The sequence below is a fragment of the Myxocyprinus asiaticus genome, chromosome 13 (genome assembly GCF_019703515.2).
Source record: "Myxocyprinus asiaticus isolate MX2 ecotype Aquarium Trade chromosome 13, UBuf_Myxa_2, whole genome shotgun sequence".
Lineage (NCBI taxonomy): Eukaryota > Metazoa > Chordata > Actinopteri > Cypriniformes > Catostomidae > Myxocyprinus > Myxocyprinus asiaticus.
Window position 1 is genome coordinate 15,912,339 of NC_059356.1, and position 21,670 is coordinate 15,934,008.

Genomic DNA, 21,670 nt, shown 5'->3' on the forward strand with positions numbered 1-21,670 from the left:
TACTTTTTTAAACAATATTTTCAGAAATAACGTCATGCTGCTACTACAAATCATGACTAACAGAAATCTATTTTAATACTTCTCTTTCGAATAATATTTTATAATTGTAAATGTTTAAATATTACTTGTGTTTAGGCATACTATTTTTTACATTAAATATTAGATTTGTTTCACAATATTTTAAGAAATAACGTGATGCTGCTACTACAAAACATGACTTAAGGAGAAATTTATTTTAATAAAACAAGTACAATTAGAAAAGAACACAAACATACATGAATAAATAAAAAAACAACACTTTGGTTATTAAAAAAATACAGTATTTAGACCAACAACTTGCACAGTATAATGTAGTTTACACAAACTTTAAAATAGTGCAAAACAGATATTACAGCATTCCAACTATATTAGGTAGGTGAATATAAGTATTGCTAGTTTAGCGCATTGTCTACATTAAAAAAACCTTTTACCCTATATCTTCACCAAATGGTCACATTTAAATCATTCTCTTTTGTTCAGTTAACATACTTGTGCATTAAATGGAAAGTTTACATTACATACTGTGCATTTAACATAACATTCTGATTCTGATTCGATTAATGAGTGATTCGGTGCAGCTGTGGCAGTAAAAATTCAAAGCATTCATATGAATGTTAGTGTGCTCTTGTTAGTGCAGTGTAGATCTTTTACACAGTTAAAGACTATATTATTGAATTATGCTTTCATCCTCTTCATCTGTTCCTAAAGGTACATACAGGATTTCCACTACACATTCTATAGTCTTGAAAAAAATCCAGCGTTTCTTTGCTTATCGACATTATAACTTGAGCCAAAAGCAGAATAGGTTTTAAAAAAAGTTTAAGTATGCTACCCTGTGATAGATTGGTGAAATAAACGTGTCTTCCCAGAGAGAGCTAGTATCTCAAGCTTGTTATTTGTTTGTATTGTAAAAGACATTTGACTTCACAAATGGTTTAATCCACTGAGTGCAAGCAAAAATTTGTTTGATAAATCAAACAGCACTACAAGGATTTCTATAGCAACAAATTAACACACAAATGCCTGTAAGGACTGTGATTCTTACTGTTTGCCCCTTTCAAACAAACACATAGGAAACAGACAGACAGAACAAACAAACAAAATGAGGAAGTGCAGAGGCGCATCTGGACACCCATGTGCTGCTGGGATTACCTAAAATTACCTCCAGTGTTGAGTAAGAAGCCTGGTTTTTTCTTGACTGATGACTACTCTGACCAGCTATCCTGCTATGCTCATGAAGATCATAATGACTGTGTTTACAGCAGATAACCTCTCAGAGTAAACAGGCTCAAGCTCTTTCAATTGCTCAGGTTCAGAGAGAGAGAGAGAGAGAGAGAGAGAGAGAAACTGGCTCAGGAAGGCTTGGTGTACAGTATGAGAGAGGAATGTGCAGAGTTTTAGTGTGTTGGAGTGAGAGATCCCGTCTGGCTCTACATCCACCCTCGTTCAGTGTTGCCACAACTCAGCACTCCACCCGCCGTAAACTGGATCGACTGAGAGAATTCCTGTAAAGAAGAGCAAGAACAGATCCATGATTCATAGAGATCCCATTTCATAAATCCACTATGGTGAAAGTAGTTAAAGGTGAAGCATGTAAATTTTTTGATGTCAAAATATGTTCTACTTTCCCAGCTTATTATTCAACTGTAAGCAAGCCATTCGTGGGTTTACCTCCCCCAAAGTATAAACAGTGAGCCTCCCAGGCACTATCAAAACATTGATGTTTATATTTTGAGTGGTCCGCTCAGCCCCGCCCATCCCTTTCTAGCTCAACCTATAGCGTGACTTTGGGGCATGGCTACTTGAAGTAAACTGTTCAGCCAGGCCAATATGAACATCAATGGCAGCCGTGTTACAGAGGAAACTAAATTTAGCTTTGCCAAAATAAAACCAGAGTGAATATTGGCATGGCATTTACAAGGTGGAGGACTTTGAGGGAATTTTTGGGGTAAGATGGAGATGCCAAACTTGCCGAGTTACTTCTCAACATGTAAGCTACACTCAAGTTAGCTCATTACTGTCAAGCTTCAGATAAATTCGTAAGATTCTCAGAACATGTATCCTTACGCTTACTAGTAACCAGAAGAATCAGAGAGTGCGAAAGGGGTGTTGGCAAAGATTGTTAGCATCTGTGGCATAATATTGATTATCACAAAAATGTATTTTGACCTAACCCTAGCAAAAATCTGGGTTCCAGTGAGGCACTTAAAATGGCAGTGAAAGGGGGCCAATTTTTGAACGCTAAAATACTCACTTCTTCAAAAGTATAGCCACAAGACACAAACAATATGTGTTAACATGATTTAAGCGAGATAAAGCCACTTACTAACATTTTCTGTGTAAAGTTATAGCCAATTTAACAACTTTGTTGCCATGATGATGTAATGTCAACAAACCCTAAAATGACGTTTTAAATAACTTAACAGCTCAAATAATACACATGCTTTTATAAAATTATAAGCTTCACATTTCTGCCTTTAAACCCTCTAAAAATTGGCTCCATTCACTTCCATTGTAAGTGCCCCAATGTAAAGAAAATGAGGGATGCATCTAAATAAATTTTTGTCAAAGTTAATATTACGCCACAAATGCTGTCGAATGAGCTTAACTTGTATTTAACCTGGAATATTATTTTAAGGGAGATATGGCCTAGATGAAGAAAAACAAAAGATGAACAGACGCATACAGTACATAACTGATTTGGAGATGTCATTTATTTTATTATTTTACTTTAGAATGAAATAAAATATTTAAATATTGATTAATTTATACTAAAATAAAAATTTTCATTTTATTGTTATTTTACTTAAAATATATAGTTTTATTTCTATAATTCATTTCAAATGCAGTATATTGTTTTATTTGTATTATTCGTTTTATCAGCTACAACTGTATGTTATTTTTTGTCTCAAATTGCAAGCTCATTATGCATATTGTACACACAAAAATGGGAAGAGCTTTAAAAAAATCCCAAGCTCCAATATGATTGGCTGGCAGCTATGGAACTTGTCACGATGGAAGAAAGGTGCCTCAGATTATGCCTCAGATACTCAGCTTTACAGGCTCCATATGGTTAGAATTAGGGTGGGGGCGGGTTAAGGGCATCTGCTGCCTGCCAGGAACAAAAAGAGGCACCTTTTTACAATGGGCATAACTTGTAGGAGTCAAGGTTCATCTTCTATTTCAGATAAACCTGCCCCTAAACGTCACAATAAATTAACTTTGGTTGGTCATTTTACATCCAAGTCTTCGTAGGCAGTTTTTGGCAAGAATAATCTGGAGAGTGGACCAGACTTTAAGGTGATTTTCATACTGGGCGTATTTGCTGTGGTTGGAATCCAAGTGCGATTGTTCCCGGCATCCCCCGCAGCATTGGTCTGGTTTCAGACACACTCATGATGCTGTCGAACCCCGGTGCTTTTCCATCATCAACTTGCATCATCACAAATACAGCTGAAGTCAGAAGTTTACATGCACTTAGGTTGAAGTCATTAAAACTCATTTTTTGGGGGCCTGGGTAGCTCAGTATTGACATGGACTACCACCCCTGGAGTCGCGAGTTCGAATCCAGGGTGTGCTGAGTGACTCCAGCCAGGTCTCCTAAGCAACCAAACTAGCCTGGTTGCTAGGGAGGGTAGAGTCACATGGGGTAACCTCCTCGTGGTCGTGATAAGTGGTTCTTGCTCTCAATGGGGCACGTGGTAAGTTGTGCATGGATCACGGAGAGTAGCATGAGCCTCCACATGCGGAGTCTCGGTGGTGTCATGCACGATGAGTCAAGCGATAAGATGCGCGGATTGACGGTCTCAGGAGCGGAGGCAACTCAGACTTGTCCTCCACCACCTGACTGAGGTGAATAACCATGCCACCACGAGGACCTACTAAGTAGTGGGAATTGGGCATTCCAAATTGGGAGAAAAGGGAATGAAAAAACAAAAAACAAAAAAACTAATTTTTTAACCACTCCACGGATTTAATATTAGCAAACTATAGTTTTGGCAAGTCATTTAGGACATCTACTTTGTGCATGACGTGAGTAATTTTTCCAACAATTGTTTACAGACAGATTGTTTCACTTTTAATTGACTATCACAATTCCAGTGGGTCAGAAGTTTACATATACTAAGTTAACTGTGCCTTTAAGCAGCTTGGAAAATTCCAGAAAATGATGTCAAGCCTTTAGACAATAAGCCAATTAGCTTCTGTTGAACCACATTCATCTGTACAAACAATAGTAGGCAAGTATAAACACCATGGGACCACGCAGCCATCATACCGCTCAGGAAGGAGACGCATTCTGTCTCCTTGAGATGAATGTAGTTTGGAGCGAAAAGTGCAAATCAATCCCAGAACAACAGCAAAGGACCTTGTGAAGATGCTGGAGGAAACAGTAGACAAGTATATATATCCACAGTAAAACGAGTCCTATATCGTCATAACCTGAAAGGCTGCTGAGCAACGAAGGAGCCACTGCTCCAAAAACGCCATAAAAAAGCCAGACTACAGTTTGCAAGTGCACATTGGGACAAAGCTCTTACTTTTTGGAGAAATGTCCTCTTGTCTAATGAAACAAAAATTGAACTGTTTGGCCATAATGACCATTGTTATGTTTGGAGGAAAAAGGGTGAGGCTTTCAAGTCAAAGAACACAATCCCAATCTTGAAGCATGGGGGTGGCAGCATCATGTTGTGGGGGTGCATTGCTGCAGGAGGGACTGGTGCTCTTCAAAAAATAGATGGCATCATCAGGAAGGAAAATTATGTGGATTTTTTGAAACAACATAACTCAAGACGTTAGCCAGGAAGTTAAAGCTCGGTCGTAAATGGGTCTTCCAAATGGACAATGACCCCAAACATACCTCCAAAGTTGCGGCAAAATGGCTTAAGGACAACAAAGTCAAGGTATTGGAGTGGCCATCACAAAGCCCTGACCTCAATCCGATAGAAAATTTGTGGGCAGAACTGAAAAAGCATGTGTGAGCAAGGAGGCCTATAAACATGACTCAGTTACACCAGTTCTGTCTGGAGGAATGGGTCAAAGTTCCAGCAACTTATTGTGAGAAGCTTGTGGAAGGCTATCCAAAACATTTAACCCAAGTTAAACAATTTAAAGGCAATGCTACCAAATACTAACAAAGTGTATGTACATTTCTGAACCACTGGGAATGTGTTGAAAGATATAAAAGCTGAAATAAATCATTCTCTCTACTATTATTCTGATATTTCACATTCTTAAAATAAAGTAGTGATCCTAACTGACCTCAGACAGGGAATGTTTTCTATGATTAAATGTCAGGAATTGTGAAAAACTGAGTTTAAATGTATTTGGCTAAGGTATATGTAAACTTCTGACTTCAACTGTATACACATGAAGGAGAATACAACGCGGGTCGCTATATTTGTATAATTTCTATTAATTTGGTGTCATTATGCACACCAGAGAGAGCAACACTTGCGTGTCTGTGCATCGCATGCCGTAATTCAGCATCTGTACATGTCCAGGAGAAACGACTATATTTGATGCTCGCAAACTGTCTTTTTTGAAGACACAGCTGGTTGCTTGCTCACTCACGCGTGTGTTCGATTTTGTGCAACTGATGATGTCATCGTGCTTAACAAATGCATGCAAAAATGCACACGCAAGTCATTTTATTTCTAGAACAAGTGCGGACCCGAGCACAGGTTGCTTTCTCACTCATGTGAACCATGCCGCAGTTCCACTGCAACCAAACTCAGACTACCACCCTATTAGGGGTGTAAATCACAAGTTTCATTAAGATTTGATCTAACAATGCATTCAGAAAGTATTCAGACCCCTTTTTTTTACATTTTACGTTGCAGCCTTTTTTTTCACATCAGTCTACACTCCATACCCCATAATGACAAAGCAAAAAACAGATTTTTGATAACTTTACAAATGTATTAAAATGAAAAGAAAAAAACACACAGAAAACCCCCTAAAATATCACATTGACATAAGTATTCAGACCCTTTGCTATGACACTGGGAATTTAACTCAGGTGCATCCCATTTCTCTGGATCATCTTTGAGATGTTTCTACACTTTGTTTGGAGTTCACCTGTGGCAAATTCCATTGACTGGACATGATTTGGAAAGGCACACACCTGTCTATATAAGGTCTCACAGCTGAAAATGCATATCAGAGCAAAAACCAAGCCATAAGATCAAAGGAACTGCCTGCAGAGCTCAGAGGTTGTGTCGAGGATCTGTGGAAGGCTACAAAAACATTTCTGCTGCATTGAAGGTTCCCAAGAGCACAGCGGACTCATAATTCTTAAATGGAAGAAGTTTGGAACAACCAGGACCCTTCCTAGAGCTGGCTGCCCGGCCAAACTGAGCAATCGGGGGAGAAGGGCCTTAGTAAGAGAGGTGACCAAGAAGCCGATGGTAACTCTGGTTGAGCTCCAGAGATCATGTGTGGAGATGGGAGAAACTTGCAGAAGGACAACCATGACTGCAACACTCCACCGATCTGGGCTTTATGGCAGAGTGTCCAGACGGAAGCCTCTCCTCAGTGTAAGACACATGAAAGCCTGCTTGGAATTTGCAAAAAAGCACCTAAAGGACTCTCAGACTGTGAAAAACAAGACTCTCTGGTCTGATGAAACAAAGATTGAACTGTTTGGCCTCAATTCCAAGCATCATGTCTGGAGGAAACCAGGCACCGCTCATCACCTGCGCAATACCATCCTAACGGTTAAGCAAGGTGGTGCTAGCATCATGCTGTGGGGGTGTTTTTCAGTAGCAGGGACTGGGGGACTGGTCAGGGTTGAAGGAAAGCTGAACGCAGCAAAATACAGAGATATCCTTAATGAAAACCTGGTCCAAAGCGCTCAGGACCTATGACTGGGCCGAAGGTTCACCTTACAACAGGACAATGACCCTAAGCACACAGTAAAGACAATGCAAGACTAGCTTAGGAACAACTCTGTGAATGTCCTTCGTGGCCCAGCCAAAGCCCGGACTTGAACCCAATCAAACATCTCTGGAGGGACCTGAAAATGGTTGGACGGTCCCCATCCAACCTGACAGAGTTTGAGAGGATCTGCAAAGAATGGCAGAAAATCCCAAAATCCAAGTGTGCAAAGCTTGCCGCATCATACTCAAAAAGACTTGAAGCTGTAATCGCTGCCAAAGGTGCTTCAAATAAGTACTGAGTTAAGAGTCTGAATACTTATGTCAATGTGATATTTCCATTTTTTTCTTTTTAATAAATTTGCAAAGTTTTCAAAAATCTGTTTTTTGCTTTGTAATTATGGGGTATGGAGTGTAGATTGATGTGAAAAAATAAATCATTTAAAGCATTTTAGCATAGGCTGCAACATGATAAAATGTGAAAAAAATGAAGGGGTCTAAAAGCACTGTATATTGATTCTCTTAGCCAGCGACCCGATGTTTGCGATACCTCAAATTCTGCTGCCATACGATTTTGATTCATTTCGATTTAGGGGCCTGCGTTTGATATTTCGATATTCTGTGCATATTTTACACAATTACAGTTATTGTCTCACAAATTCAACCAAAATATGAGAATATTTTACTGAGCTCACTGAAAAGTGCAAATACAGTATCAACATTGGGACATCCATAACAAAATAAGGTACTTAAAAAAATTATACAGAAAAAGAAATATAAAAAATAAAGTCAAATACATGTGATCATCAATCGTTTCATGACAGCTCATTGCTTTGTGGAATGAGGCAAACACTACAGTGACAATTAGTCATCTCTACAACAGTCAAGGAAGTCTTTCAATCCAAAATATTTACACACCCATGACAGGAGAGTATGTGCTATCCATGTTTTTTTCTTGGCTGCAAAATCCATGGTTGTACTGAAAAATTCTGTTACAGTTTACTGTGATAAATATTAGTAAAGATTTTGATGTGAAGATGTATAAAGTCTTGTAATTCATACTGGTGCAGAACAGGTGTTTCTCTTTCCCTCGTCAGCACAGCTGTTTGACATGGTTGAATTTCTCCATAGTGCTTTAAAATTGAAAAATTTCATGTAAAATTCAAATGCACCACGTTATCTAGGGAAGCCCCATTTATTCGCCCATGTGATCGGCTCTGTGCTTTCCTGTCACAGGAGCTCGTAGCCCTGTTGACCGCATGTGCATGGATAGAGCACAGTGCAACTTCAGGCTTCAATCACTCCACGCACATCCATGTCCCACATGAGAAGCATATTTAGCACTTATAAAGCGTGATGAATAACAAGAGGTTGCTGCATTGCCTGACGAAAAATATAAAACAATGTTTATGCATTAATAAATGACATCGTATCGTTGATGATTTGATCAATGCATCAATTAAGATCGATGGATTGTTACACACCTACCATCTACAGGTAATCTTGGGTTTGGCACCACGGTCCCCAAAACAGCTTTCACATTACCAATTTTTCACGTGAACTGTGCTCTATTGTAGACTAAACTGCCAGTGTGAAAGCTCCCTAAATCAATAGTCAACAGTCTGTCTCTGTGTGACTAGTATATACTAGCACAAAGCAAGGTGTGTGCGGTGATACCTCTGTATTGGAGTGGTTGGCAGAGGCAGTGGTCTATAGAGTTGAGGGATCTTGCGGTTGATAAGGGGACACAGAGCTTCTCTCAGCTTAGTGTAGTTGCGCTCCAGCTCTCTATGGTATTCCTTCTGATCTGGTCCAATCAGAGACTTGTTCTTCCTTAGAGCATCTTCACACCTAAGTAAAGAATATTCTAGATAGTTGGCTAAATTCACATGCGCTTTCATTAACAGGCAGAGTTAAAGTCAAGACTCAGTTCCAGACCAGAACCAGGTCTTGAGAAGTCTAGTCTCAAATTCTGATAATATGCAACAAAGTGTGTTTAACAAATCCACTCCACCTTTTAGTTAAATCCTTGAAGCAGAGGCGCAATTTATTGTGATGGCGGAAGAGCTTGGGGTCCTCAGGAATTTCAGACAGGAAGACCTGAGCCACCTCCAGTGGACCCTATATGACAACAATGATGTACAGATTCACATCCACAAAACAAGCCAACATAAATGGAAACTAAATGGATTGACACTAAAGTTTACCTGATTAACAGTGGTGCCGACACACCCTTGAAGCACCATCTGGAGCATCTTTGGATCAGCAGGGTCCTGATGGGTAGCAAAGGCCAGTTCCTGTGTTTTCTTTTGCATATCCTCGATTGCCACCTCCATCGGCATCAACATGATCTGCAGCACAGTGGAAACGTAGTTAGAAAATCTGTATTTACTAACAATTTACGAATCACTAAAACAAAAGTGTTCTACACCTCCTCTTTGTGGATGACATTGATGCGAGTCTTGATGTAGGGGAAGGCGTGAGAGGTGGTGAGGATGGTTTTGCGTTTGTATTGCTCGTGCAGGTCGCCGTGGGCGCGGCCATCCAGCGTGAAGGGCGTACAGTACATGAATGTGCGCAGGTTATAGTTTTTGTCAAAGTATGTGATGCGCTCCTTCAGCTCATATGTGTCGAAGAAGGGCTCCAAGTATGTAATCTGAAGGTATGCCTGGATAGCATAAACATACACAGCACTGGTCAATATGGTGACCATTTGTACAAAACTGCAGGTTCAAAATTGTTGAAACTGAGAACTGAATAATTTGGATCCAAATTTGTACGCTTGTTTAATAAAAAAGTCTAGATGCCACATGTTCTAATCTGACCTTATTGGGGTCCAGCTTGTTCTTGTCAACAGGGTTGGAGTCCTTGATGATCGTCACCACGTCATCACCAAATCGTTCCATGTAGAATTCCTACAAAAGAAACAAGCATAAATAAAAATGGGAATCGTAAGGAATTTAATGATTCTGGTTTGAATTTCACATAATGATTTCGGTTCCTTAATTCCATTAACTATCTTTTACTACTTTTTAGGTTCTTGATTAGGACCAGGTAAAAATCATTATCAAATGCATCGCGATCTTCATTTAAATAATCTCGATATCGATTCATCAATTAAACAATCTCGATATCGATTCTTAAATCCCAAGATTGATTTTTACTCTATGTGTAGCCCTCCACTACAATGGGAGGAAATCACTCACATTAGCAACCAAATTACACGCTACATGACTAAAAACGTCTGTGATTAGCCACTCTCTGGTGATTGAGCAGTATATTGGAGAAGAATTTCAACAGCGTGTTGAGAGTAAAAGTTTTGTTTGACTCTTTTAATGTACTGTGTGTCCAAAGACGAGATCCACGCAACCCATTTGTCATTGAACAGTGTCCCTTTTAATGCCCTTTCTGTTCTCTACAATCAGTCGTTGATCAAAAACAACAAAATATAAATTTTAATTCTAATCAAGCAGAGCACGGATGAGGTAAAGCCGTTCAAGTCTTCTCTTGTTAACATGAGCTTTTCTACAGACGCTCTTTACAGAAATGCCGGTTTTCTTAAAGAGACAGTACCTATTTTTAGCACGTGTTCAACAAATCAATGTAAAGAATTGTAAATAGAACAAATTATGTATGTAAACCAATAAACATGCAACAAAATATGCTATATAATATAATATCATATTCACTGATAGAATACATGGATTGTTTCATTTTTAAAAAGCAAATGATGAAAATTTTTACAAATATAATTAGTAAAATTAATGTTTTCGTAATATACATAGTTAAAAGGTCCCCTGTATAATTAACAGCATTAGCTGGGAGAGAATTTACAGAAATTACGGTTTTCCTAAAGAGACAGTACCTGTTTTTAGCTCGTGTTCAACAAATCATTGTAAATAGTCATTTCGAATTGAATCGAACCAAAATTGGTATCGAAAGCTTGTGAACTGGAATTGAATCAGGAAATCTGTATCAATGGCCAGCCCTACTATCGATTCCCAACCCCTAAGCATAAATATATTTTTCAGAAGCACTGGGGTCAAAGGAGCAATGTCCAGATTTAAGATGGGTTCCTCTTGGGTTATGAATAATTTCTCATAAATTAATATAAATATAAAAAATTTGGAAAAAAATTTACTGTTAAATGTTTTGAACTGTTCAGTGATTTAAAAAAAAAAAAAAAAAAAAAAAAAAAACCCTGTTAATAATTAACTCATGAGAAACAAATTGCAGTCCGAGAGGAATAAACCTTGTATCTGAATCCGGATGGCAATCTGCTAATTGGTGACCATTGACCTGGGTCATTATCTACCGATAAATCCACACATAATATTAATTTAATTTGTTGTCATTATCATCACTCTGGTCCAGAGACTTACCTCCAGTCTGTGCGAGATCTCGGCCAGCTTGGTGATGGATGGCTCTTTATAAACAAACTCCTGCTCGTCCAGATCTCCAAAGCGGCATCCATAGAAGCATACACGGAAGTACGTGCCAAACATCCTCTATGGCCTGAACATTGAGAACAGGAGAGAGAAGACACTGAGTGCCGCATAAAAGCCTAAATAACTTCACTTTAATCTGTTAAACACTGTTGACATGGAGTAATGGGTTTCTTTAAGTGAATGTGTATACATGTGAGGTAAATATGTCCTTGGAGAACACTGACTTCTGCTATTCTTGTGAAATGGCTTTACATAAGTGTGTCAGAGAGTGAACTTCAGTGTTGGATGGAACAGCTTGAATTTGATGTTAGGCAACCAAAGTTCATGTCCATGCACTCACCAGGAAAACATTCAGGCAGCAAAGGCCAGGCCACACAGAGGAGAGAGGGGGAGAGCGATAGAGACATAAAATGAGATAAAGACCAGAGACAGTTAGATTTTGTGGAAGAAAAAAATAATCCGGTAAAACGGACTGTGCAACATCTGGAACTGATAAATACAGAAGCACAGTGAGATCAATCAGCCTTACCTCCCATCCTGAACTCTGTGCGTGGACACAACAGGGGACAAGTCATCACCGACAAAACAAAGAATGGACATCAATCAAATATTTTACATCTCAGCAAACCACACGCGTTCAAGGAGCAAGGAGTACAAAGCTCAACTAAGTTGTAGACATATTCAGATCTTTAAAGATCCCATGGATGAGCACAGTTTTCTTTCAAACAGGATATTTAGGTGGGAAATACCATTTCGAATGGTTTGTCTCCTTTGTTAAATAGCCAATAGCTATAAGTTTACGTCAGCGGTGAACCATGATTTGTTACTTGCCATTGCTAGTCAGAAGCAGTCGGATAACGGGGAGGTGGCATTCTCTTTCTACAGAGCTTTTGATTTGACAAACATTTTTAAACACCTTAAGTCCATGATCAATCATAAAGGTTTTTGGTCCGTTTCTCCCAAAAGAGTAAGACTGTACGTTTTAAATGTGTATGCCTGCTGAAGGTCGATTTTGTCAAATTTCAGAAGTACACTAGCATATGGATGGCCTCAAAGCTTACAGACATGAACTAAAAGCCACAAAACTCCAATTTAACATGTTTCTACAAACCGGATTGTATACTTTGCTGAAGGCGTCCTGGAGTTTGCCGTGGACAGATGCGAGTTTCTTAAAGTCCCTGTTGGCCTCGTGAATAGGACAGAGGATCTTATAGACCTCGTTTATGGCCTCATACATGGCAGCCTAGAGGAGAGACAGAAACAGAAACTGCAGTCAGCCATTACTGAGCTAATAGTTAATAGCATAAAAATCTGTGGCGCTAACTTGGACACAAGTCTAAATCCTTTTGACTCCCTTGGCTACCAATGCAGTCTGAGCAGTGAAGCTCTCACCATGTTGAAAGAGGCAGCTGCTTGCTCCAAAAGCCCCACGAGTCCTGACTCACTGAAGTACTTCCCCGAACAGATGCCCTCCTCCTCTGGGGACAGGATATCATCAGACACTGCCGACTCTTCCAGCACATTCGATGAGATATTCTGCAAAAATGTAACCCAAGTGTCAAAGGTGCTAAACAGCGTGTAATATTCGCTGTGTATCAATGCACAAAATGTATAGTTCGATTCGGTTTGATAAGGTCAATAAGTTTTTGATACAGCAAAAATATATTTTTATTATATTATATTTCTTTCAATATATAAAATATTAGACATTCTAAAAATAAATGTAACTTATAATTTACAAAAAAAAAAAATCTTAATAAATAGGGAATTATAGTATAAATCTTTTATTTTTTAAATATTATTATTATAATTATATATTATACATTATGATAAACATTATTATATAATTAATTATAATTGTTTTTAAAAGGATTTTTTTTTATTATTCCTCTTATTAAAAAAGGAAACTAATATTTAAATATTTTATTGTTTTTATTTTTTTATTTGATTAAATGTTATAATTTAGTTTTTTTATTGTACAACGCAGGAATTATACAATAATACAAAAATGTAGGCGAGATGAAATTGTGTCAGAAAGAAAGCTCTTCACTACACTTCAACCAATACAATTAGATAAGATGCATTTTTACAAGCTTAAACATAGGTTGAATACTTTAAAAGTGGGACAATGGGCAAAGTGCGGCACTTAAAGGAATATTCCGGGTTCAATACAATTTAAGCTCAATCAACAGCATTTGTGGCATAATGTTGATTATAACAAAAATGAATTTCAAGTCGCTCCTCCTTTTCTTTAAAAAAAAAAAAAAAAAAAAAAAAGCAAAACTTGTGGTTCCAGTGAGGCACTTACAATGGAAGTGAATGTGGCCAATTTTTGGAGGGTTTAAAAGGCAGAAATGTGAAGCTTATAATTTTATAAAAGCACTTACATTAATTCTTCTGTAAAAACTTGTGTATTATTTGAGCTGTAAAGTTGTTTAAATCATAATTTATACAGTCATTTTAGGGTTTGTTGACATTATATCATCATGGCAATGAAGATGTAAATCTGGCTATAACTTTACAAAGAAAAGGTTAGTAATTGATTTTATCACACTAAAATCATATTAACACGCATATTGTTTATGTCTTGTGGCTATAATTTTGAAACAGTGAGTATTTTCAAATTTACAGATTGGCCCCCATTCACTTCCATTGTAAGTGCCTCACTGTAACCCAGATTTTCGCTTTTATTAAAGAAAAGTAGGAAGGAATTGAAATTTATTTTTGTGGTAATCAACATTAAGCCACAAATGCTGTCGATTGAGCTTAACTTATATTGAACACGGAATATTTCTTTAAGCTTAATCCTTTATCATTATGTGTATTTTCTTACAATTAAAAAAAAAAAAAAAAAAAAGAAACAGCATCAGGTTAATCCTTAAATAGTATGAGATGACATTCATGTAGCCATTTGGATCATATTTTCACACAACTTCAGTGACAAATTATAAGACAGTGTCCCACTTTGCCTGTATTCATACTACATATACAATTTACCTGGAAGGACACACAGCCGATGGGGAGGTAGCAGCAATCTTCAAGCATGTTGAGGTACTCAGCCACCAGGGCGGCACTATGCACCAGACAGTGAGCTGCTTCAGCATGGTTCCCTCGCTCCGAATGCTTCCCTGCCATGTTCTGCAGCCAGGTGAGTCTCAGATCAGGAGAGTTCTGATAACCCTTAGCAATCCTGCACATTGAGAAGAGGGATTTGTACACATAGCAGCAGAAGCAACATTAAATGTCACAGTTTTTATGAAGGGACAGTACTGACCTGTACATGAGGTCTAAAAGCATCTCCGGGTCTTGCTGGTATTCCTTCATCTTCACAGTATCGGTCAGAATCATGTGGAGGTTGAAGACCAGATCCTGTACCTGCAAAGGTGAGATACAAAAACCAAGTGACTCCACTGCATTAGCATTTGTTGTATCAACTATAATCTAGTTAAGATAAACCCTATACTTTAACTATGGCCGGTCGCTTTACATGTCAATCAAACTCTCGATTTTTGACTAAGTGGGCGGTTCTTGGTCAAAATAAGCTGCAAAGTGAACCCGAATTTATGCTGTCAAAAGTATGGCTACATGAGATATCTAAGCAGGTTTTCATTTAGCAGATGCATTTGTCCTTGCTCCAGGGTACAATAGTGGTGCCTAACGGATTATCATGCCATGTGGGATTCGACCCAACAACCTTTGGTTACCAGTCCAGATGAATCCAAGTGTGTTATACCTGCTCTGGGAATGGGGAATCTCTGAGCTCCAGGTCATCCTTGGCATAGGTGAGGATGGTCTTTAATGAGCGACGCAAATGTTCTTCATTGAAGGTCTGGGAGGTACCCACAAGTGACGACAGAGACATGGTTACCTGCATCTTCACACGTGCGAAATTCTACAGAATGGGAAGAAAAGGCACAACAGACTCAAGTTTACCAGACAACATCAACACTGCATGTCTATGTCTCCAACTTTGTGGAGCTATGAAGCACTGGAATCAAACATAGGTGTCTAATGTGACATGGTGCCTTACATTGCCGATCTCAAAGTTCTGTCTCATGAGCAGGTAGAGGGAGGCGCTGGCATGACTGCGTACAGAACTCACACTGCTGCTGCAATGCCGCAGTAACCGCAAACACAGATCGGCACACAACTCTGTGTCCTCCTCAAACAGCATCTCTGGGAACTACACAAACAAACACAAGCAGAGCTTAGGCCCTACTCTCAAATCGACTAATAACGTTAATATTCTTTGTGGTGGGGTGCCTGGGTAGCTCAGTGAGTAAAGACGCTGACTGTGCTGAGTGACTCCAACCAGATCCCCTAAACAACCAAATTGGCCCGGTTGCTAGGGAGGGTAGAGTCACATGGGGTAATCTCCTCGTGGTGGCTATAATGTGGTTCGCTCTTGGTGGGGCGCGTGGTGAGTTGTGCGTGGATGCCGCGGTGGATGGCGTGAAGCCTCCACACACGCTATGCCTCCGCGGTAACGCGTTCAACAAGCCACGTGATAAGATGTGCGAATTGACGTCCTCAGAAGTGGAGGCAACTGAGATTCATCCTCCGTCACCCGGATTGAGGTGAGTCACTATGCCACCACGAGGACTTAGAGCGCGTTGGGAATTGTGCATTCCAAATTGGGGAGAAAAAGGGAGAAGAAAAAATAATAATTTTATATATATATATATATATATACACACATACACACACACACTACCATTCACAAGTTTGGGTTCACTTGCCTGAAATGTTTCTCATGATCTTAAAAATCTTTTGATCTGAAGGCGTATGCTTAAATGTTTGAAATTATTTTTGTAGACAAAAATATAATTGTGCCAACATATTAATTTATTTCATTACAAAACTAAACTTTAATTTAAAAAAAAAAAAAAATTTTTTGAAATTGATGACTTGGACCAAATAATAAAGAAAAGCAGCCACTAAGTGCCCAACATAGATGGGAACTCCTTCAATACTGCTTAAAAATCATCCCAGGGTGATACCTCAAGAAGTTGGTTGAGAAAATGTCAAGAGTACATGTCTGCAAATTCTAGGCAAAGTGTGCTAAATGCTAACATATAACACAGTTTTGATTCATTTGGGATTTTTTTAGTCACAACATAATTCCCATAGTTCCATTTATGTTATTCCATAGTTTTGATGACTTTACTATTATTCTAAAATGTGAAAAAAAAAAAAAAAGAGAAAGAAAGAAAGAATGAGTAAGTGACCCTAAACTTTTGAACGGTAGTGTATGTATATTATTTGTGGTGGTGGTGGTTTTAATGGGAGACGTAATTCTCAAATTAATTTAGAAACGCAACTTCTCAGAGAGCTTTTTTGCATGATTATAGCTTGCTGTGCTTAACAGTGAGCAACAGTCAGTGCAGTAAAACTATCTGCAAGAATTTTCGTCTCTTTAATGCTTTAAGTTTAGTCCATTTATGCACACAGCTGTTTCAGCCTTCAAAGCACAGTGTCAACAATACATTAAAAGACGATCACTGTCGGACATTAAATCCTCTGCTGTGAGTAACGCTCCCATATTTGTGAGGTGTTGTGGAGATATTAAAGTCTTTAACCGATTCTGTCTGACACTGTTTAAATAAATAGTTGCAGTAAAAAAAGATGTAAACTTCTGGATGTCATGAGCTAAATGTTGTGCAAACACAATCTTACGGTTATGCGCTTTTGAATGAACAGCAAAAATCGGCCGGAAGCACTCCGGTTACAATAAAACAGGTCATTCTGAGTTCAGGAGTGGTGTTTTGTGCTGCTCTGTATTGGAGCCTTTCTTAATTCTTTCTTTGATAGTTTTGTGCAATAAGATGCTATAGTTATTTAGCCTATTTTATTTTTGAATATCCTTTAGTTACAATGTTGAAATGCTGTGCTTAGCATCCATATATTCCTCTGAATTGGGGTCTGATTGGGATCACATGAACATAACAGAGCCTAATTATACATGGGTTCCTTTAAGGGATAGTTCACCCAAAAATGAAAATTCTCTCATCATTTACTCACCCTCATGCCATCCCAGATGTGTATGACTTTTTTCTTCTGCTGAACACAAATGAAGATTTTTAGAAGAATATCTCAACTCTGTAGGTCCATACAACGCAAGTAAATGGGTGCCAAAAGTCAGCATAAAAGTAATCCATAAGACTCCAGGGGTTAAATCAATATCTTCAGAAGCGATACCACAGGTGTGGTTGAAAAACAGATCAATATTTAAGTCCTTTTTTTACTATATTATTTATTTTAATGTATATTATATTATTTTTTTTTACTAATTCTCCTCCCTGCTCAGTCATCTCCACTTTAGCTTTCTTTAGTTTTTGTCGATTCACATTCTTCATGCATATCGCCCCCTACTGGGCAGGGAAAATAATTTCTAGCAAAAAAGGATTGAACTATTGATCGGTTTCTCACCCACACCTTTCATATCACTTCTGAAGACATGGATTTAACCACTGGAGTCTTATGGATTACTTTTATGATGCCTTTGTGTGCTTTTTGGAGTGTCAAAATTGTTGGCACCCATTAACTTGGTTACGGAACTGAAATATTCTTCTAAAAATCTTAATTTGTATTCTGCAGAAAAAAGAAAGTCATATCTGGGATGGCATGAGTGTGAGTAAATGATGAGAGAATTTTCATTTTTGGGTGAACTATCCCTTTAAGCACAGACTAGGCGACTAATTGTTCAGGCAACCCATTGACAAGTCGGTTATGAAAAGTTGTAGTTTTGCACATTCCTAGTCTCTGGATATGGCTTAGGTCCCTCCTTTAATATAAGAGAATTGTTTATTTGTTTTTATTTTTGCCTATTTAAGTCTGCTTTCATAAGCCAGTGTCACACTAACCGATTTTTCCTCGGATTCAGTTATAACCTTCATTTACATAATTGAGTCCAGTAGGAGGGAGATGAAGCGTGCATTGGCATCAACAGGGAAAGCTCTTCAAACTTGTTTAAAAAAAACATTTCAGTCGCTGGGGCAGACTCTTGTAGTCTCGTCAAGTGGCTAATGAGCTTCTTCTTTTACTGTAGAATTGACAAGTTCTAAACGTTTTCATGATCTAAACATTTTCATAAGTGGTCGCACTCACAACCACATATCTTTACAAACGCTGATTGTAATCCAGAGTGACAGCTTCATTTAATTCTACCTGCTCAACAACAGTTTCATGTACAACAGTAAAGAGAAGACTCAGGGGTGCAGGCCTTATGGGAAGAATTGCAAAGAAAAAGCCACTTTTGAAACAGAAAACAAAAAGAAAAGGTTAGAGTGGGCAAAGAAACAGACATTGGACAACAGATAACTGGAAAAGAGTGTTATGGATTTGAACCCCATTGAGCTTCTGTGGGATCAGCTAGACTGTAAGGTGTGTGAGAAGTGCCTGACAAGACAGACACATCTATGGCAAGTGCTACAGGAAGTGTGGGGTGAAATGTCACCTGAGTATCTGGACAAACTAACAGCTAGAATGTCAAGGATCTGCAAAGCTGTCATTGCTGCATGTGGAGGATTTTTTGATGAAAACTCTTTGAAGTAGTTTAAGAAGTTTTTTTCAAATTGTAATAGTAATTTTTCACATTATTGATGTCCTGACTATACATTGTGATCAGTTGAATGCCACTTTGGTGAATAAAAGTACCAATTTCTTTCCATATGAGCAAAATCTGTACATTATTCCAAACTTTTGTCCACCAGTGTAAATCCCTTACTCACTGAAAGCTGCATATACACACAGGTGTTCAACAGTAAGGGGATCAGTATGGAGCTAGAACTAAAGCATTTTAGAAATTTGTTTCTAGACGTGACATTTAACAAAACATGTTTGTGGTGTATTTTATACATTTGTATTTTTAAACATCAGGTTTATTTGTTTTGAATTTTTTAGAGGTGGAATTAGCTGTAAAAATTCAATTTATATTGTATTATTGCAGGTTCAAATTTTCAGATTAAGAAGAAATTCAGAACTTTAAATACAAATCTCTCACGTTCAAATCTCAGAAATTCAGATAATAAACAAACTAAGTCAAAGGTCAAGCAAAGCTGGGTAATTTACTTATGCTCTGATAAGGGGATAAATAATCTATCACACACATTCACAGTGTAATGACACTCCATGAATCGCATCCTTATTCACTCTAATCACAATTGTTTATGTTCATCACACTCAGGGTCAGCGTTCTTAACAAACCCTAAATATGAGTAATAGTACTGTAATAGTAATGCTTTCCATAGAAAACACCACTATGACAGTTTAAAAGACACACGCACCTTGTAGACCAGAGCTCTCTGTGTGCTGAAGCAGTGTTGCAGGAAGAGGGCACTCTGGTTTCCAGCCATACTGTGGAGAAGAACTCGCAGCACCCCACCCAACACACTCTCTTTCAGCTCTGACATCAACACTGTCTAATGCAAACACACACATAGGAAAACAGCCTTTACCTATGTGAAAAAGCGACATACAATACCAGTCAAAGATTTGGACACCCTTACTAATTCTTTATTATTATTATTATTTTCCACATTTCAGAATAATAGCAAAGTCATCAAAACTTTTATTTGATGACACAAATGGAAGTATGGGAATTACATAGTGACCAAATGAGGTTAAAAAAATGCTTTGGAATTCTCTCAACCAGGTGCCACCAGGGATAATTATTATAATTTTTTTGAATTTTCTCCCCTTTTTCTCCCAATTTTGGAATGCCCAATTCCCAATGCGCTTTTAAGTCCTTGTGGTCGCGTAGTGATTTGCCTCGGTCTGGGTGGCGGTCAACCCACGCATCTTATCACGTGGCTTGTTGAGCACGTTGCCACGGAGACATAGCACGTGTGGAGGCTTCACGCCATCCACCGCAGCAACCACGCTCAACTCACCACGCGCCCCACCGAGAACGAACCACATTATAGCTACCATGAGGAGGTTACCCCATGTGACTCTACCCTCCCTAGCAACCGGGCCAATTTGGTTGCTTAGGAGACCTGGCTGGAGTCACTAAGCACGCCCTGAGATTCGAACTAGCGAACTCCAGGGGTGGTAGCCAGCGTCTTTTACCACTGAGCTACCCAGGCCCCCTTCCACCAGGGATAACCTTTAAACAGTCAGTATGTTTACACGTTACTGATTTAAAATCAAGCTAAAGCTGGGTTTTGCGTAGTCCAGCTACAGTCTTCATCTATCTGTCAAATACACGATATATTGCGTAATCAAATAATTGACGGAAGGACGTCAGCTGAGGAGGTGCCGGTATACATGTTGTGCAGCACCTGTCTTTCAAAACATGAGCACAACAGAGTGGCCAATTGTGGTCCGATTAACATGTCTATATGCTAGACGAAGTCAAGCTACAATCTAGAGATCAACCGATAGTGGATTTTGCCAATACCCATAACTAAGGTAAAGGCTAATAACCGATTAATCGGCAGATAGTTTTTTAAATAGATTAATAGTTCAAAAATATATAACAGGCTATAATAAAATACTATAACAGGCACAGAGGCTGCAAGAGTCTAAAATGAATAAAATCCCAGATGCAGCTTATTGTTCAACAAAAATCCAAATAATAATCAGAAAAAAATTAAGATTTTGTGCATAATGTGGGACTTTTAGCAGTAAGCAAGACATAAACACACAAGGGGCTTTTATTTTGAAATGACAGAGACTTTTTTGTTTTTATTTCACCTCTAGAGGCCGCTGTTATACTTAAGAGCCAAGCTGTTCCAACTGTAAAAATTCTCCAGGTCCGGCTACAAAGGAACACATAACCAATACTTCCAACAAGCAACTATCGGCACCGATTTATCGGTCTAACTCTACTACAATCGCATTACCTGTCTATTAGTCCAACTTTGCAGAAATCTGACTAGTACAATTCGCACTCAAGCGTTTAAATATTTTAAGAAGACAAATTATAGAATGAAATCAATCGTTTAAAGTGATGGTACACATACTGAGTATTGAAGGAGTTCCCATGTATGCTTGCAACATATTAATGTGAGAGAATGTGAGAAGAAAGAGAGAGAGAGAGAGAGACAAAGCCTCCTTTACTTTAACTATGATCTCCAGTGTGTCCAGGACTATTAGAGCAGCTTCTGTTGCCAAGTTTCCATCCACTACCGACTCCTGCTCCACCTCTGCTTTAGTTCTGTGCAGAGACGGTGTTATTCAGTGAGCTATTCATAGTCCCCACCCGACACACACACACACACGGTCGTATGTGTATCCTGTGATTATGTGCTTCATTAATTCAATGGACAGCTAGAGCAACACATCATTATAGAAGTCCAGTGAAAC

General features: G+C 38.6%; 1 protein-coding gene across 4 annotated transcripts in view; it reads right to left on the reverse strand.

Moving 5' to 3' along the window:
- Positions 1–212: 212 nt before the first annotated feature.
- Positions 213–21,670, reverse strand: part of LOC127449944 (dedicator of cytokinesis protein 6-like) — an 81,447-nt gene continuing 59,989 nt past the window's right edge. For all 4 annotated transcript variants that reach the window (XM_051713585.1, XM_051713584.1, XM_051713587.1 and 1 more), the window contains 16 exons: positions 21,425–21,521; positions 19,648–19,782; positions 15,393–15,545; positions 15,096–15,254; positions 14,637–14,737; positions 14,360–14,552; positions 12,755–12,898; positions 12,474–12,605; positions 11,892–11,906; positions 11,297–11,422; positions 9,740–9,829; positions 9,346–9,582; positions 9,122–9,265; positions 8,929–9,035; positions 8,592–8,765; positions 213–1,544 (listed from right to left, as the gene is read on the reverse strand). In XM_051713585.1, coding sequence (XP_051569545.1) covers positions 1,502–1,544; positions 8,592–8,765; positions 8,929–9,035; positions 9,122–9,265; positions 9,346–9,582; positions 9,740–9,829; positions 11,297–11,422; positions 11,892–11,906; positions 12,474–12,605; positions 12,755–12,898; positions 14,360–14,552; positions 14,637–14,737; positions 15,096–15,254; positions 15,393–15,545; positions 19,648–19,782; positions 21,425–21,521 — 2,050 coding nt within the window. In that variant the 3' untranslated portion in view covers positions 213–1,501. The remainder of the gene's footprint in view (positions 1,545–8,591; positions 8,766–8,928; positions 9,036–9,121; positions 9,266–9,345; positions 9,583–9,739; positions 9,830–11,296; positions 11,423–11,891; positions 11,907–12,473; positions 12,606–12,754; positions 12,899–14,359; positions 14,553–14,636; positions 14,738–15,095; positions 15,255–15,392; positions 15,546–19,647; positions 19,783–21,424; positions 21,522–21,670) is intronic.